Here is a 20,004-nt window from a genome sequence, read left to right on the forward strand (position 1 = left end):
ATATAAAATAATAATATGCAATGATCAATTTTACATTATTTTTATATAACTTTTTTCATTTCTTATTCTTCAAATTTAAATTTATCTTGTTTCTATTAACATTATTTTTTTAACTGTATATAAGTATATGTATTTTTATTTTATTTGCAACTTCTAAGTGCCTAACAATTGTTAATTGCTTTTATTTTGATACCGATAATGTACTTAATCAATATCTTACACCACTGTGGAAAATTTTATTGACTGTTTTCACAATTTTCGTTCATATGTATTCTTATTTTCTGTATACAATATATGTAAAAACTGTTGGTTTTTTTCTTAAATAAAAATTGAGTTATATTTGACGAGACCGATGTTTGCCCTGAAGAACATTGTAATTGATGTGGCGCGTGCTGCAGCTCCCAGCGAAGTGCCCGAGCTGAGCGCCGGCGCCTCCCCATATGCACTTTGTGGGAGGCGCACCGGCCGGAAATAGTGGGGGCGGTATTCCCCCCCCTCCCGGATTAGCCTAACGCCGGTTCGGACGCAGGTAGCGGGAGCCCGCAACACACCCTATATCAGTGATTCCCAAAGTGGTCTATATCAACCCCCAGGGGTCTATGACAACCTGCAAGGGGTCTAAGTCAACGAAAAAAAAATTTGGGGGTCCATGAAATGAAAATGGGGATCTCAACATACACTGATAGTACTTCTGTGCTTCTTACTGCAAAAAAACATACCCGTTACTTATCCTGTATTATGGAATATAGCGAGCAAATTTTTAATTTCCTTTCCATCGTCATACCTAGTGGAAAGGGGGTTCAGCGCTGTTACCAATCTCCTAACGAAAAAAAGAAACAGACTGGACATCATTGGCCGAGGAGATTTAAGATTAAACCTGACAAAATTGACGCCAAATGTTGATAATTTATTATTAAAGCATCAGGTTCATCCTTCTCACTAAAAACATTTACTTATTACTTAGTTTATTTTATGTTACGTTTATTTTATATAACTGAAAATTTTTATTTTTAGTAGTTTTGATTTAAATTCAATTAATAAATGTATAAAACTTAACATTTGTTTTAACTTTAAGTTTTTAACACTAAACTTCACTAGAGTTAGAAATTTATGAAAAATCAATATCAGGTAAGTAGGGGGTCTACCAAAAACCGAAAAACATGGCAAGGGGTCTACGACACAAAAAAGTTTGGGAACCTCTGCCCTATATCATGTGTACATTTTAAATTAATAAATCAGTTCGCCTCGAGCCTTCACCGTAGTCACGTCGTCATATTTCGTCTCTCCGCCCGATCTCCCGCTCTACTACTGGCTCTACCCCTTAAACTTGACCATCGCTTCACCCCAGGACTACGAACCATTATCTTCTACCGACCTACGCAGTGACACCGGACTTGAGAGGGATTCAAGATATCACAACTTTCGGGATTTACGACCCCGAAAGCGACGACGGCAGCGAGACATGACCAACACCTACCCCTTGCTTCAGGATTGTGGATTACAGTCCAAACTGTGACTTGTACAGTGCATCGCCTATTTATTCAAAATATTTTACAAGTCCCGCGTTGTTTAATGTAATTAGTTATATCGTAAGTAAAATTGCGATGTCGCTTAAAGTAAATAGCCTTTCCAACGTCGAATATAATTACCAGTATGAGCCATGGCATTGAGGACTCCTTTGTTAAGTAGGCTGATTTGGAGGTCACATTCAGCACTCGGAATTACGTAGGGGATTACTGTTGTATCAAATATAAACGCTATCCCCGAAAACAATGAAAATCCCAAGAGCATTATGTTGAATTTACCAAACTTTGTGGCCGCTATGGCGTCTTCAAACCCCAGAGGTCCTTCTGGTGGAGTAGCTACAAAATAACAAACATAAATAATAATCAAATCAACAACTAAAAGTACAAAGCGCAGATGTCAAGTTGTTATTAAAAATAATATGTCTAAAGCCACGTAATGACATACGAGTATATAGTGTGACCTCCCCTTTTTTTATTAAATGTAAACCAAATGTTTGAGTGTGATATTTACCAAATTGATGTTTCTGATCCTATAAAATATGTTTGGTGATATACTAGTACTAGTACTACTACTACCATCACGCCATTTCCCCGTAGGGGTAGGCAGAGATAATGGACCGCCACACACGTCTATCCTGGTATTCATTCCTAGCTTCTTTCACATTTATACACAGAGACATTCTGGATATTGGCACTCTCAGAAGTGTGTATTTTGCTCTGTTTTAATCCACTGCAACCTATGGAAAAGCTGGCTGGGGGGGTTGTGCGGCATCCATTTTAAAGCCTCTCATAATTTCACAGAAATTATTATTGAAAATAATATTCCGTTGCCCTCCAACATACCCGTCAGAACAGTTGTCCCAATACATGAAGGTGCTGGATATGAGACAACTGTACCCAAAAGAAGCACTTACCCACTTCTGGTCGAACAATAAGGAAAGGTCTCAGCAAAATGTCCGTACGAGGTTTTCCCAGAGCATGAATTATGTCATACCCGAAACCCATACGAATTTTGCTCAGAGACATGTCTCATTAATTGCACCGATAGTGTTCAATATTTTGGAAGAGCGTATTAAGCTCTCAAGGACAAAAATATTCTAAGGATTGTATTTTCCTTAGTGCGAGGGATTTGTGGATTTGGGAAACTCCTTGATGATTTTCCAAATGTTTGAGTTTACTGTTCAGCATATTGATGTGCCATATATATATATATATTATGTTTCTGATCCTATATTTGTGGTGATATACTCATGTGTCTGTGTCAACTAATTGCTAGTCCCATCTCAACACAGGACTTTTAGTCCCATGGAGTTGGGACTTATGTCTCAAATAATGTACAGTAAACTTATGTATGTAAATAAATAAATACACCTTGTCATACATGCCCTTCGGTTATGTCTGCTTTTGACATGACCAGACTAAAGATTTTCGTTTATTTGATCATGCCACGTCTTCCTTGGTCGTCCTCGTCTTACGTTACCGTTCATTTTCGCCATATAAACTTGTTTTACCATTATTTCGTCGTCCATTCGTTCTATATGACCAAACCATCTCAGAGACCCTTTCTTAATCTTATTAATTATACTTGACTCAGATTTACACTCTCGCCTGATTTCATCATTCGTAACCCTGTCATACATTGATTTCTCACATATTCGTCGAAGAGATCGCATTTCATCCTTTCTCTGCCAATTCTATGTTTCACTTCCATACATAAGTGTTGGGACCAAAACCCCGTTGTGCACTGCCAGTTTAGCTTCGATTGACATATTTTTATTAGCAATTACTGTGCTTAGTGCGCCGTTCATTTTGCTGCCCGCATCCACTCTCCTTTCAACATCTTTTTCAATTCTTCCATCTCTTGAAAACATGCTTTCCAGATACACAAATTCTTCTACTTGTTCAAGATATTCGTTGTTTACATTTTTTCCTTCGCCGACGATATTTTTTTACCAAAATTTAATCTTTAGAAGATATTAACAACCTCCAAAGAGACCTAGATAGGGTCGTCAAATACTGCAATGATAATTTCCTTTATTTAAATGTCTCCAAATGCTACAAAGTGACCTTTACCAGAAATAAGATAATAATACTACCCTTTTACCTTATAAATGCATGCAAAATTACTAAAGTAGACTGTATTCGCGACCTTGGTGTATATTTGGATAAAAAATTGACATATAAAGAACATATAGAGAAGACAGTAAGCAAAGTTACAAAACATTGGGCTTTATAATAAGATATTTGAGTTTGTCCAAATGTTCGCAGACAAAAGACTGGATTTCACCCCCTCGGGAGTTATTAAGATTAACAAATTACAACAGGGATGGAGAATACCTTAAATAAGGGAATACATATATAATATTACAATATTGTAATGAAACCAACTGGTCCAAGAAGAAGTTTAAAAATTGAAAAATTGTTTTCAGGCGTTGCCTAGTATGTGAAATAATTCAGTCAGATGAATCTCTTCACAACATTAAAGGTTTCAGCTCTTTAACTTCACTAAAATCAACAAATGGAAGAATTGAAGAAATATGGATGATCTAACATAGGCAAAATGGTGAATGTTACACAGTGTGTAAAGTGGCCACTTAAACCAGCCAATGACAGGTCATAAGCCCTGTAAATGCCCAGACTTCCATATTCCCTTATTTAAGGTATTCTCCATCCCTGTTGTAATTTGTTAATTTATAATAAGAGTCTGTAAGCCTTTGATCAATCCACAGACACTAAAAACATTATATTTTGCACATGTACGCGCAAGTATTCTTGAATATTGCTCCACTGTCTGGTCTCCTCAATATTCCAAATATATTTTAAGAATTTAAAGAATTTAAAAAAAATTGAATCACCTAAACTATCGTCAATATTTACATTTCAATAACTATGAATAAGCTGCAGTACATCACAAAATCGATACCTTACAATCTAGAAGAATCCTCAATGATACCGTTTTCCTTTACAAAATACGCAATAACAACTTAGGTTGCCCTCAACTGCTTGAAAAAATTAAAATTCGTATCCCTCAACGTAAAACTCGGCTGCAACAATTATTTCATGTTGGTGTTTCAAGCACGAATATTAATAAGAATGCATCTTTTCCCAGAATTGTAAATAATCATTCCACGTTTTTTTACTGAAATCGATATATATTTCCTCCCTTTAAACAAATTTAAAGAAAATGCTAGAACCCTTATTGAAAATAATCATTATAATTTAATCTAACTGTACCTACCTAATATATTTTTTTGTACTCTTTAACATTGTAATTAATTAATTTGTTTGAAAGAAGAAAGGAGGGAGGGCTGAAGATTTTCTCACTTGAATTGTTATTTTTTATTTGTCATCTTAGATTTGTATGTTTCTTTTTTACTTTTTTGCAGTTTAAAAAAAAAACTAATTTGTTTAGTTTTAATTATTTAGTTGAATTATATAGTTATATTTCATATTATATATTACATAATGAATTGTTCACTGCTGTGATTATTTCTGTAAAACTTTTTATTGTAAAAGGTTCTTTGAACCGTTGATGTATAAATAAATAAACAAAAAACTTTTTCTTTTATTTTTTTATTATTTTATTATTACTGGCGGGAAAACGAATTCCCACGCGGGTGCGGGGCGAGAAATAGCGGGGGCGAAGCCCTAGAGCTTCTACGATATAGTGGACTGTATTTTTTATGTATATATATGGTGAATGAATATCTTTGAAATGCGGTATGCAATGTCAATCAGTCACTAATCCAACAAATGAAATGGATCAGGAATGGAAGCCACTAACCTGGTTCGTTCTTGATGGAATTGCGAGCGGCACCAACGCTAGGATAGGCCCCCGATCTGGAGCTGAACACTGGTGGTTGGTGGAAACAAATGATGATCCGGCACACGTTTGGCGAAAAAATATACACGACACGAGGTCTTGCTGTGGCGGGTTTTCAGAGGATACTGGAGGTGGGAAGTGAACAGCTGTTGTGGGTAAGGATATTGAAGTGTAACAATAATCGACGAATGCATACCCACATAATTCGCAACCAACTATTGTAATATTTTATATTTTTTTTACGCGTGGAATGATGCGGAGTGGCCTTTTAAAGGTAAGCTTTTAAAAAAAAAAATTGACATTGTATTTAGTAATAACATTGGTTTGTTTGTAAGTATTTATTTTTTGTTATAATGGCTGTTGTTTTCTTTTAATAAATAAAAAAATAAATTATGCAGTTAGTAACTAATACTAGTATACTAATTACTCGTCGCGTGGAGTTGGGAATTATGTTTAAAAAAATGTGTAATAAACTTTTCGCAAGTAAATAAATAAAAAAATATTAACATATTAAAATAATAAATTGATTCAATATTTTAAGAAATATGGCATCCCTATGATTCCCAAATACTAGCATAAATTTTGGGACCATTTTCAAATAGTCCGATATCACTGTTAGAAAATAGGAATCAAACTGTTCTAGAGTGGAGTTTATATTTCAGAAACTACCATGGGAACAATAACCAGACTCTGGGGCGCCGGTTACAAAGGGAAATTGACCGAGTTATCTTCAATTGTTTATAAAATGAAATCGAATTTTCAAAAGAAAATTTAAAGAATATTTGTCAAAAACTCGGAAAAGAATACATAATCGTATATTTTTTAGTTTTTATTTATCAATACATTTTCATAAATGGTACATGTTTTTTTTTATTAGAATAGTATTAGAATGCAAATCTTCTTTTATACATCTAACAAATGTTATACATGCAACTCTCAAAAAAAAGACTAGCTCTTGTGCTTAGAGAGTGACTGACACTGTTATAGTTATTTATTTATTAGAATTTATATAATTTTGAACATACGAGTACATGAGAAAAAAAAATCAAACTTATAGCATATGAAAAGAAAAGAAAAAATAATGATACATTAATACTATTTAAAATAGAATGCAGTTTTTACACGGGTTAAAAAAATTCTTTAAATTTACTTTTTATTTATTTATTGATACACTTATTTGTTTATAAATTTGTATAAACCACTTAATTTTTTTAATTACACTTCGACCGGTTTCAAGGTTACTCGTCGTACATCGTCAGGAATTTAACTAAATTAAGTTAAATTCCTGACGATGAGGTAGTAACCTCGAAACCGGTCGAAGTGTAATTAAAAAAATTAAGTGGTTTATACAAATTTATAAACAAATAAGTGTGAAATGTCATACCACAAAGTGAAAAATGTTTTTGATAACAATAATATATTTATTGATATATTAGTTTTAATGATTTTTAGTTCATTTGGGAGATTATTGTAATTTTTTACACCTTTGAAGACAAAGCTATATTGACCATGGCTTGTGTGGAATTTAGGGATTTAGAATATTTAATTTTCACAAAGAAAATTTGATTTTAATTTACAGAAAGTTGAAGATATTTCTGGTAACTTTCCATTGAAATCAGGGCCAAGGGGGGTATTTACGACCTTAGTTATTCAACCTTTTTTATTAGTTAAAAACGTGGCATTGGAAATTAAAGTTCGTGAATAATATCAAGTAATTGTCAAACAAATAAACCATCACGCCGTTTCCCCGAGAGGATAGAACGCCAGATCACTCTTTCTTTGCATACATACCTCACTTCCTCTACATTCATACATCTTCTCATGCACGCGCGCCGATTATTCCGAATTTTAACATGTTCATCTCTTTCCAAGCCATGTCTTTCTCGGTCTTCCTCTATTTCCGCATCCATCAATATTCGCATTGTAAATATTCTTAGCAGTTCTTTTGCTGTCCATTCGCTCTACATGTCCAAACCAACGCGGAGCTCCTTTCTTGATTTTGTCGATAGTGCTTATCTCAGCCTTGCATAATGTACGGATCTCAACATTTGTGCATCTATCGTACATAGTTTTACCACACATTTGACTGAGAGATCGCATTTCAACAACATTCAGCCTACTTTCATCCCTGTTTTTCTAAGTCCATACTTTGCTGTCATACATTAGGGCCAACACTAGAACTCCATTGTGAACTGCTAATTTTGCCTCTTGCGAGAAACATTTGTTTGCCAAAGTAGATTTCAGTGCACCGTTCACCCTGTTCCCGGCACTCACCCTCCTTTCCATCCCTAGTAAACATACTTCCCAGGTACACAAATTCTTCTACCTGATTCCGAATATCTCCGATCACACTGATCTCACATTTAGTTAAATGTTCATCCCTTTCAAAAACTATCACATTCGATTTATCGAATTATTTATTTATTTGTAAATTTATTGCAAAAAAAATAATATACATACTTAATAACATGGAATCTACATAAAACCAATTAATGTAAAATGAAAACGGAGTGTTCTCTGTTTATGATAGTCTCCATCTAACATGGCACGGCCTGTTCTAAGATGGAGATTTTTTATCTTTAGAGCGTAAGTAGTCCTATACTAATAAAACAATAACATAAAAAAGAAAAACTAAAACGACTTAATTATAAATGCCTAGCTAATCAAATGTAAGAAATTAAAAAAACATTATTACACAAATATAAAGTATATATATGTGCCAAGAATACATGTTACTTAAACATAAATAATATAGTAAAATACATAATAAAACAAATATAAAGCAATGAAATACATAAAAATATAAATAATATGTGTACCAATTACAAAAAGTACTACGTTTATTGATTTACATATATTTTTCAAAAAAATCTCTCGCTACACTATTTACATGTGCAGTTATTTTTATTTTAAAATTTGTTTTACATTTTGAGTCTTTTATATTTGGCAATAAATCATGAAATATTTTTGGAATTGTAATTATAGATAAAATTATGTATATATGGTTTGCTTAGAAAGAAGTTGTTTAATAAAACATATCAAAAAGATTAACATACGTTTAAGATCATTATCACTTTTTTTGTACAGGTTTCCAACATCGGGAATAATATTTTTCATTGTAGACCTCAACACAAGTCAGTCACAAAATACTCGGAAGAAACTCAGACGAGATCATATCACTAAATTTTCACATCTTCATTTGAAACACAATTATTACTGTTAATTATATGAACAGTACCTGTGTATTGTTACCTCAAGTTATTGTAGACACAAGACTCGTTAGCATCATATATAATATACCATTAAAGCTAACATTGTTATCTGAGTAATAATTTTTAAGATATTAAATTCATGCCTAAATATGAAGATTGAATTCCGGTCAGGGGTTTGTGACTTCATTGTTTAAAAAAATATATTTATGAGCGTCAGGGATTATAATAGATAATATTTAATATACCTGGTAAAAAAATTATCAAATTTCTGTTTCTGTTTCTGGGCGAATGAAGAATCATCATCATAATCATCGTCCAATCCCTAGTTGAAGAATTTGGTGTTCACAAAGAGCCTCCATGCATCTATCGGCTGCCGGCTCCCGTGCGTCCTCCCAAGTCAGGTTCGCGAACCGTAGTTCTTACATAAACCGGCAACTAACAGTCAGCAGACGTGTCGAGAACCTGATGCCTCGTAAAGTATGCTAGCCTGGTTAAGGGCATCCGCAGTATATGGCCAAGCCAGTTGTCACCGGAGTTTGCTGCGTCCGTTTTCTTATTACTTCATTCCTCACAAACTCAAACCACCGCACACCTAAGATTTTTCTGATACACCTATTCTCAAAACTCAGTATTTTGCTGTTTTCGAATCTGAGAAAGGCATTTTTAAATTTCGCGCAGAGTTACGAGCGTATGAATAATCGCGCCCTGTAGCTCAATCACAAATAACTATCGACGTGCTATTATTAGCTTATATCGCTTATGTGACGTGATAACAGTTTCTCACCAAGGTTGTTTATCGTATTCGCGATCACAATGGAACATCCGTGAACACCCTATATTAAAAGTCGAAATATTTACGTTTTGCTACGTATAATCCTGCTGCGCAATCACATATTTAAATTTCACCGGTGTAAATATGGAAAATATTCCAAAACTGCTCCTTTCATTTATTTATTGTTTATCTACTATTTATTGCATTTAACCGGCGGGGGCGGTTGGTAAGCCAAATGTCAAGAAAATCAGTCGCCATAGTAATTGTAATTTAATTTTCCCTTTTTTGTATGAGATACTACTTACTATTTTGCAAATGCAATACATTGTTTTATTTTTTATAGTAAATGCCGATTTTTCGCCAATGAACCGTATTTGTTTACGAGGAAAACAAAAAACAAACCGACACGAGTGTTGCCGACGTAACGCGGCCTATGTCAACTTGGCGAAATCGAAAGGCCCCAGGAAGGGCCTTTCGATATAATTTTAGCATAGAGACTTCAGTATGTGTAAGCGAGGTACTACCTCCCCAATAAAGACCAGTATTTGTCGCTATCGGGGGTGGTCATCGCCATACTGAAGCATGTATAGACTAGGAATCATTTAACGTAATATTATTGACTACCTACTATGTTATTTAATGTATCATAAAATAAACTGTTCATTATTCTGCGTGAATGTTGATCGCCGCGCGGTCGGCGGGGAACTGCGGCCGGGTAGCGGGAAGGGGGCGTTCTTATACGTGGCGCGAGAGAGACCGATAGAGCGGGCGAATGTGCTCGCTATCTCTCTCGCCGCGTGATTGGTCAACCTAGTACCGCCCGCTATTGGCCTAGCACCGCCGCCGCACAGCAAAATGTTTTGTATATATAGCCCCGCCGGGCAAATAATAAATCAGTCAAATCGTCACGCTACTAAGGGCTTTTACTCTCCACCTCGTCTCCCTGCCTCGCTTCAAACCGGACCTCACCGCCACCTGGAATATTCGACCGCCGCTACCCCTGGACTTGGAACTCGGATACTCTTTGGATTGGATTTTGGACCCCGGATTATTTGGACCATTGGCTACTTCCCCGGAACACACCCCGCCGTTCCCGCCGACGGAGAGATACCGGCCTTACAACCCGGTTGCCTGCTTCAGGATTGCGGCCGCCAGTGCTACTCACTAGCGACCCCGCAAGGGATCTCTAGGCAGCGATACCTCCCCCGGAACTTATCGTTCGTCGGCCGAGGCCCGCCTACGACCGGCCACTCTGCATTGACATCAGCACCTATAGTATACAGTTCTTGTGACTGGCGCGATTGCTACGGAAGCCAGTGATCCGCCGCGTCTGTTACAACTAACGTTGACTTAGAGATTACACACGCGTTGACTTATGACCGCGATAACTTAAACATGTTCATTGTGATCGCTCAAATGTTTAGCATGTTTTTAAGCACGTCAATAGTTATTTGTGATTGAGCTATTGGACGAATGTATTCTATTCGATGGTTAGTCTCGGGTAAAAATCCCAAATAAGGTAATCAAGTAGAGATAAGTCAGTCTCGTAGTGTGTGGATTCTTCTACCATAATCTAGGCCCTGGGTTTGATTTCTTGCAGGGTGTATGTAAAATATCTGTTTTAAAGGTGGTTCTACACGTCATTGGTGCATAGGGCACTATGATAAAAAATATATGAGGGCAAATTATGACTTATTTATTTTATTTTTGTGATTTCATAACGATTTCTAAAATGTATAAAATATAACTAATTGAAAAAAAATTTACAAAAAGCGCAAGGTTCTCAACTTCTGGACTATCTCGCAATTCATGATTTCTCATGCATCGGTACAGTGATACTCAAAATATAATAATAATAAATAGGAATGATGTGACGTACACATTTCCGTTATCAAGAAGAAATTATGAATTACTTGAATTTTTCCAGTTATATTAATTAATCTAAAATACACAGTACTGTACCATAATGTTTAACAATTAGGAAGTGACTGATCGTAATTAATAGTGATGAAATTATCAGACACAAAAATATTTTTTTATACCAGATACAAATGATCATCGTTGAAATTTTTCAATTCAATTAATTGATTAAAAATAATACATATATTACAAACTAAAATTTAAGAAGTACATATTATAAAAAGACAAAAAATGCATAAAGAGACTCTAGTCAAAATAGTGGGAGAATCCTGCTCCGGAAAACCCTTTCGGATACTTGGAACAGATCAACATCCAGAGCGATGATGTTCAGCATAGCGGTAGCCCTTCCAGCAGGCAGGTAGCTCAATCACAAATAATTATCGATGTGCTTAAAAACACGCCAAGCGTTTGAGCGATCACAATGAACAATAATGAACATTTAAATTTATTTCAACAGAGAGTGAAAATATTTTTGATAAGGGAATATGGAATTCTAGGCATTTACAGGGCTTATGACCTGTCATTGGCTGGTTTAAGTGGCCACTTTACACACTGTGTAACATTCACCATTCTGCCCATGTTTGAACATTCATATTTCCTCAACTCTTCCATCTGTTGACTTTTGTGAAGTAAACGCTTGAAAACAATTTTCCAGTTTTGATACTTCTTCTTTTACCAGGTAGTTAATTCAACAATGTTTGATACTCAAACATACTCAAAAATTGGAAAATTGTTGTGTTGTGGCGTTGCCTAGTGGGTGAATTGGTTCAGCCGGATGAATCTCACCCACGTGATAAAGGTTTTAGCTCGTTTACTTCACAAAAGTCAACAGATGGAAGAGTTGAGGAAATATGAATGTTCAAACATGGGCAGAATGGTGAATGTTACACAGTGTGTAAAGTGGCCACTTAAACCAGCCAATGACAGGTCATAAGCCCTGTAAATGCCTAGAATTCCATATTCCCTTATCAAAAATATTTTCACTCTCTGTTGAAATAAATTTAAATATGAATAACTCCCTAGGGAGGAAATCCAGCCAGTCTGCAAGCATTTGGACATACTCAAACACTGTTGAATAATGAACATGCATAAGTTATCGCAGTTATAAGTCAACGCGTGTGTAATCCCTTTTTTGTTTTCCTCGTAAATAAATACAGTTCACCGGCGAAAAATCGGCGTTTACTATAGAAAATAATACAATATATTGCATTTGCAAAATAGTAAGGAGTATCTAATACAAAACGGTGAAAATTAAATTACAATCACTATGGCGACTGCTTTTCTTGACGTCCGGCTTGCCAACCGCCGGCGCCGCCGCCGCGCAGTGTGTAATATGACTGATCTGGTTTTACTTTAATACTATTAAGTTTATTATAAGCATAAAAAATTGTATTTAATGGACTATCGAAAACATATTTGGTAATAAGTTAGTATGCATAGCAAACTTGAGTTTTATGTTGTGAAAATTGGGCAAATCTACCGTGGAAGGCTGAGAAAATTATACGAAAAACACCTTTGAATTTGTTGTAATAAAATAAATCAAACAGATTTGTATAAATTGAAAAAAAAGTGTATTGGTATATACAAACATTACACATTGCTACAACAGTATTATTTTAGTGATCGAAAATAAAATAGCTACATAAAGGCATATTTTTTTAAAATATATTGTTTTTTATCGCTATCGAATTCACTGTCTTCAATATACGTATTTTCTGATGGATTTTTAAAGTAAATTTAGAGCTTCTCTTGCAAACAATTTAAGTGTTCTTGGAGTGGATGTCCTCAAACTAGAAGTTAACGGATCTGATTAACAACATCGACATCAAATTTCTGTTTGTTAAGATTCAGGAATTAAACGGTGTACAACAGGTTATTGTGCTTAAAACATCCGCCCAATCGCTCATTTGTACCTTTACAACGCCGTATTGTATGATCCGATGTGACTAATAATAATGAATGAAATATACTTAGTTTAAAAAAAAGGGCGCGAAATACGAAATTACATTTTCTCAACCTGATAGCACTGACGCCCATTGATCAGAATAATAAATATGACACAAGGACATTGCGAGATGCGTTAAAAAAATAATAAAATAAAATAAAATATCTTTGGAAATGTGTTGAGCACTTTAAAAAAAGTTGTTTATACTATTCTGTTTTTTTTTAAATATTTTATTGAAAAGTTTAGAATTTATATTTCAGAGCATCATATTTTCTACAATTTTTGCAATTCGCATGCACAAAGGGTCACCGGCCCAGAAATGTTTTGTTTTGTCTGCGTTGTATTGCGTGTAATAATAAATAAAAATTGTATTTTAAAAAATAAAGTGTATTTTAAAAATGCAGCAGGGGAAGGTCGGGCAAAATGGTTAAGTGGGCAAAACGGGCACTTCTCATATGTGACTGTTAACGCAAAAGCGAGACAAAAAAGTTACACGGATTTTATTTATTTATTCATATTTTTCGCTTAAAAACTATAATTAATAATAAAAATAATGTGACCTCACTGGGGTTTACCGTGCCGAGGACACTTAAGAATTTAGTTTTTTAAAATTACATTTGAGAATAAACAAAGAAGACTAACTTAAAAAACAAACATAATTAACAAATATTTAGACAGTTTAAAAAACAAGGTATTTATGTACATCTATATTATTTATATTACAAAACACACAATGAAAACAACAAAAACCTAACATAAGCTATACAGTTGTGGAGCAGTTGATTCAGCATTGGTATGGGCGAATGAGACAATCCATTTTACTTCTACCTAGCTCCACTAAGCATTTTTTTATAGCCTTATTAAACATTTTCTCATTACTGATTGTTAGCTTAGATTAGATTAGCTAGACTAGATTAGCTTAGATTGTTAGCTTACTCCCCCTGTAGACAAATAAGTCCACCTCAGCGTGCCGGGAGAGTGATACATGTGCACGGGAGCGTCTACAGATTTTCCACCCCGAAAGTAAAAACAAAATGTAGATAAATACGCTGTGTTATTATGATTTGTGTAATCCTTACTGTGCATCAATAAATGTTAAAATGATGCTTGGTTTGTGTGTTAACTTTAACGTGGACAATTTACTGAAAACGTGTTACGATTCGTGAAATTTTGTTCCGTTTTGCCTACCCCCTACGGGCAAAACGGGTTTTTTCCAATGTTCATAAAAAAAATATTTCTTGAAAACGATAACTCCTAGTATTTAATTAAATAGATTCTGTATCTCCGAAGAAGCATGGTTAATTTTATTCAGTGATTTTTAAACTTTTAATGAGTTTTCAACTAACCAGCATTAAAGGACCCATTTTGCCCTATCTTCCACTAATTTAAAATAATGCGCTATAGTGTGAAATTTAATGCAGATAGTTAAAAAAAAAATTGAATAGGAAAATCAAGATAACAATAAATATTAATAAACATTATGTAATTTTATAAATACTTTTTATTGAATATTTTTTTACAAAAACATATCTTACAATATAAACATTATAAATTACATATTGTACATTAGACTTTAAAATGTTTAACATAAAAACAACCATTATAATTATCAGTTTTTATAATATTAGAATAATTATTTATAAAATTTAAACATACGAAATATATGCAAATATATATTAAATATAATACATAACTGCTGTAGAATTATTGACAGAAAAATGTCAGCAAATTCAGATTAAAGCGTCCCAAAAAACATTCGAGTTTAGTTTAGATAAATACATTAATAAAAGGTTGAGTAATTTCTCAAAAATATGGCAAAAAGAAACGTATACACAACCATAAATTTATTTATATTAAAAATAATATTTTTTTATGCAGTTCATTGAAAAAATATTTCATCTGAGTGACACAATATGATTATAATAAATAGACACATTATTTCTATACATCACGTCTGTTAAAAACTATTGAATGACAGTGTTCTGTATGAAGAATACAGTTCTGTGAGTGCAATGGAACCACAATCCTGAACGAGTTGTTTTGACTCTATTGCTACTCTTAGCTAAATATCCTGAAAAATGAAAGTGAACAGAGATTGAAATAGATTTTATTGATTAGCGCTTTTGCCTACCATGTCTGGTGCTCGGGTTCGACTCTCGATTTGAATCAAAATATGTTTTTAAAAGGGTGTGATTTTCACTTCAGTCTCAGATACCCTGCAATACAGAAATATCACATACTATGAATACCGATAAAAATATATGAAATGGATTTAGAATAATTAATTGTATTTTCAGAATCAAAATGGATATTGTGGAGAAATGTTTTCATGCATAAATGTGAATAAGAAATTCAATAAAATACGTTCGTATAAAAACGCGACGTGTTTGGCCTTGGTTGTTGTGATGCCAAAATTCGTGATATTGTTATAAACGAATTTCAATGGTCAGGAACAAATAAACACGAATTGTGACATATTAGGGGCGTGGCTACTGAAATGACCGTTTTTGCGGGAATTCAAAATTACACATTAAAAATATTTTTTTATGCTACTAATAATACTAATTTTTTTTACTGAACAGTATTTCATAGACCTTTATTACTTTGAAAATGTAAAAAAATTGTGATATTTCCCTATTGTAGTACCAATACAGTGCCCTATGGAGATTTAAAGAATAGTGTTTCTAAAATTAAAATGAATGAAGAAATTCATTGGAATGTAGCAATATTGTGAATTGTCTAAAAATATTTTTAATACAATGAGTGAGATTTTCTGGGTTGCTATGCCGTGTGTCATTCGCCCTGTTTTTCGACGATTCGTATCACATTACAGCGTCCATCATTGTTGCTGACGTTATTTATACTGTTGTGAAAATCTAAGATTTTTTTCAAAATAAGATTTTGCTTCAAATGTGTGTTATTTATAAGATAAAAACATAAAATTGCAACCGATTTTAGGGGGAAAAATATTTTTTTGGACTGTCACCCACTGAGTTAAAAAAAAAAAAAATTGAATGTAGTTATGCAGAAAGCAGCCAGCCATAGAAATGTGAAATTGAGATAATAGCACCTTTATGAAACGAGTGAATAATCAAATCTACACAACAGTTGGAATGTTTTTGACTTTGACAAATAATAAACAATGATTACATTTTTTTTATATTACAAACAAGAATCAAATTATGTATTTGACCAGTTTTTATAATTTTCAAAGTACCGTCAGATTTTTCTAGTCCTGTGGGTGTTTTTTTGCTAATTGAGAAATGCCGTTTTTTTAATTGACTATTTTCAGAAGGTGATTATTACAGTTTTTTTATATGAAAGCGCCCTGGCTGTTTTTAGCAGAACATAGATATGTCCATACTGCACCCGATATAGAATGGTCAGCGCGTTTGCCTACCATGCGAGGTCTCGGGTTCGATTCCCGACAAGGTTGAAATGAAACATTTATTTTAAAGGGCGTTTTCGCAATGGAATATTTCATAGTCCCCGGACTGGCACCTGAAGCGTAATGATCATCTTACCTTCATGTAACACAAACGATCAAGATACGCTGCGATTGGTGTACCAATGTAGTGCCCTATGCACCATTAGGTGCGGAAAGGGAATGATGATGATGATTGATGATGCACCCGATAACACCAATATCACATTCTTAAAAACTGTGGACTGGCTGCTTTCCGCATAACTATATTCAATTGTTGTAGGGTTGAAATTAAATATTTTATCAATTCACATTAAAACGAAAGTATTACATAAAAATAATAATAACCATGACTTAATGTGTTAAATATAAATTATGGAAGTATTTTTTTAATCCTAACATACATAAATATATTTATTATGCATGACCTTTAAAAGGTAAAATGTACAAATATCACTTTTCATACTATAAATTATTTGTTTGTTCATATTTAAATTTATTTCAACAGAGAGGGAAATTTTTTTGAGAAGGGAATATGGAAGTCTAGGCATTCATTTACAGGGCTTATGACCTATCATTGGCTGGTTTAAGTGGCCACTTTACACACGGAGTAACATTCACCATTCTGCCCATGTTTGAACATCCACATTTCCTCAAATCTTCCATCTGTTGACTTTTGTGAAGTAAAAGAGCTGAAACCTTTATCACGTGGGTGAGATTCATCCGGCTGAACCAAATCACCTACTAGGCAACGCCTGAAAACAATTTTCCAATTTAAATATGAACAACTCCCTAGGGACGAAATCCAGCCAGTCTGCAAGCATTTGGACATAATCAAACATTGTTGAATTACTACCTGGTAAAAGAAGAAGTATAAAAATTGGAAAATTGTTTTCAGGCGTTGCCTAGTAGGTGATTTGGTTCAGCCGGATGAATCTCACCCACGTGATAAAGGTTTCAGCTCTTTTACTTCACAAAAGTCAACAGATGGAAGATTTGAGGAAATGTGGATGTTCAAACATGGGCAGAGTGGTGAATATTGTAAAAGTGTGTGTAAAGTGGCCACTTAAACCAGCTAATGACAGATCATAAGCCCTGTAAATGAATGCCTAGACTTCCATATTCCCTTCTCAAAAATAAAAAAAAAAATTCCCTCTGTTGAAATAAATTTAAATATGAACAACTCCCTAGGGACGAAATCCAGCCAGTCTGCAAGCATTTGGACATAATCAAACATTATTTGTTTGTTCCTTAAACTAAACTCCCATTTTACATTGTACAAGATTATTTAATAAATATATGTATGCACTTTATACAGGGTGTTCTTTAAACCCTGTCACATCCGAAACCACGATGATCAGTATGGGCAAGAAGACATATTGGCACATTAAAATAAATTTTTAAAACGACTAAAATCTTAAAAATTAAAATATAGAAAAAAACAAATGGTTGCTTACTTCTGCAGGGGAGAAAATATTTGTATATGTTCTAAATATTTTTTAAATATGCTAATATGTCTTCTTGTCTATACTGATCATCGTGGTATCGGATGTGACAGGGTTTGAAGAACACCCTGTATTAAGCAAAGGAATGTTTGGATGGCGGACAAATATCAACAAAATCACTTCAGTCTTAAGTTGGGTCTAATATTTATAACAAATTAGTGTAAAGGGGGAGTTTTTATTTGACAGCTATTAATTGTGAACATTTTGGAAACATATCGACAGTAAAACGGCTAGGTGACTTATGCACCACTATATATACGCTGCGTCATATGAGCCGACACCCATGGGATATCGGCTGTTAATTTTGGCATTTGTATCAAAATTCATCTTGTGTGGCGTTTATTATTCTTTTTCTTTTCTTTTCCACATCCGCTCCTAAGTGGAGCATGTGGACATCACCAGTTGCCTCCAGGAGACCCTATCGCCAGTCAGCATTTTTGCCTCTTCCAACGTCAATCCAGCGCCCGTTGATTCCGTCGAATGAAGTCTAAAGATCGTCATCGACGGCCTTCCAGGACGGCGGGAGCCAGCAGGTTTAAAGAAGAGGTAACTCGGGGTTAGGTTCTCCCGAGGCATGCGCAGCACGCGTCCAAGCCAGGTCCACCACCGCGTCTTCAAGACGCTCGTTATGGGAGGCTGCTGCGTCCGTTCTCGGACTTCAAAACAACGACAAACACAAAGACGTTTATTAATTCAACCGATTTGATAGGGAAGTTCTCATTTTTTCCCCGACAGATGGTGTTATCTGTTATCATCGGGCAATATTACAGCCAACTTCATCGTGAAGCTTTGTTGCAATGTTATTCAGTCGTAGAGTGAGCAACATATTTTTTATTTATGTTCAAACATTTTAATTAATGTTGGTCAATATTTGTATTTAACCACTTACCTCACACGTTAGTGAGTGTCCGGACGAAGAGACGGGTATGTCTCGAAACCGGTAGACATAAAAAGTCGGTATGTGGTTAAATACAAATAAATACTAACATTAATTAATATCTTTTTTCATAGTGTTAAACAGGTCGAATTTCATGCCAAAAAAAGGGGAATTTAAGGGGAACTTTAATGTTGTAAGCGCATAGACTTACGGTGACCGTGCTCTGTCGGAACATCGCCGAACATCGTCATAATCTCTGGTTCTGCACCATGATCAGCTGGGTGTAGTGTATTATTAGCTCTTCGAACCCAACGAAACCATTATGGACCCAGATACGAAATTTTACGAATTTTTATGGTGGTTAAGAGTTCTCTGTTCATTCTAGTTCGATTTAAGACTTCTGAGTTCGTTATCAGGTCTGTCCAAGATATCTTAAGCATTCTGCGATGCAACCACATCTCAAAAGCCTCCAGCCTGTTCATAGTGTTCATATTCAGAGTCTAACAGCCATACAACAATACAAACCACACATTTTACCAATCTTTGCCTTATTTTCAAGTTTAGATTAGCATTGCAGAAGAGGGATTTTATTTTATTAAAAGCAGCTCTTGCTGTCTCAATTCTGCATTTAATTTCTATATCTGGGTCGAGAGTCTCTGTTAAAATGCTGCCGAGGTACTTAAACTTGTCCACCTTTTCAATGTCGCTACCCTTTAATTTGAGAGAAGATGCGTAGTAATCAAGTCGGCCAAATGTTATCCATTTTGTTTTACTAACATTAATTGTTAAAGCCCCCAATAATACAATTATTCCCGAAGAATTATTTAAAACATGAGAGTTATAGTAATAGGTAGACCTTTTAGAGCTCGAAGTATCAATTACTAGACAAGTGTAATGATTGGCACATTGACATGTTATATACAATTATTGGTACATATTTATTAAGACATAAACTTAAAACTTTACATTATTGTACAGTGAAAATGTGCAATACCTCAAC

The 20,004-nt window shown here is 34.4% G+C and overlaps 1 protein-coding gene across 3 annotated transcripts in view; it reads right to left on the reverse strand.

The window, feature by feature from the left end:
- The window catches only part of LOC148281783 (synaptic vesicle glycoprotein 2B-like), a 38,896-nt gene that overhangs the window by 18,167 nt on the left and 725 nt on the right, over positions 1–20,004 (reverse strand). Inside the window, exons 1-2 of one of the 3 annotated variants that reach the window (XM_088226104.1) lie at positions 8,406–8,614; positions 1,650–1,862 (exon numbers count right to left, since the gene is read on the reverse strand). In XM_088226104.1, the coding sequence (XP_088082230.1) occupies positions 1,650–1,862; positions 8,406–8,466 (274 nt within the window). In that variant the 5' untranslated portion in view covers positions 8,467–8,614. Of the gene's footprint in view, positions 1–1,649; positions 1,863–8,405; positions 8,615–20,004 lie in introns of those variants that run through there. The other 2 variants (XM_088226106.1, XM_088226105.1) reach the window with 2 other exon arrangements.

The sequence above is a fragment of the Micrasema longulum genome, unplaced genomic scaffold, assembly GCF_059751315.1.
Source record: "Micrasema longulum isolate JH-2025_06_02 unplaced genomic scaffold, ASM5975131v1 h1tg000407l, whole genome shotgun sequence".
NCBI classification, from domain to species: Eukaryota; Metazoa; Arthropoda; class Insecta; order Trichoptera; family Brachycentridae; genus Micrasema; species Micrasema longulum.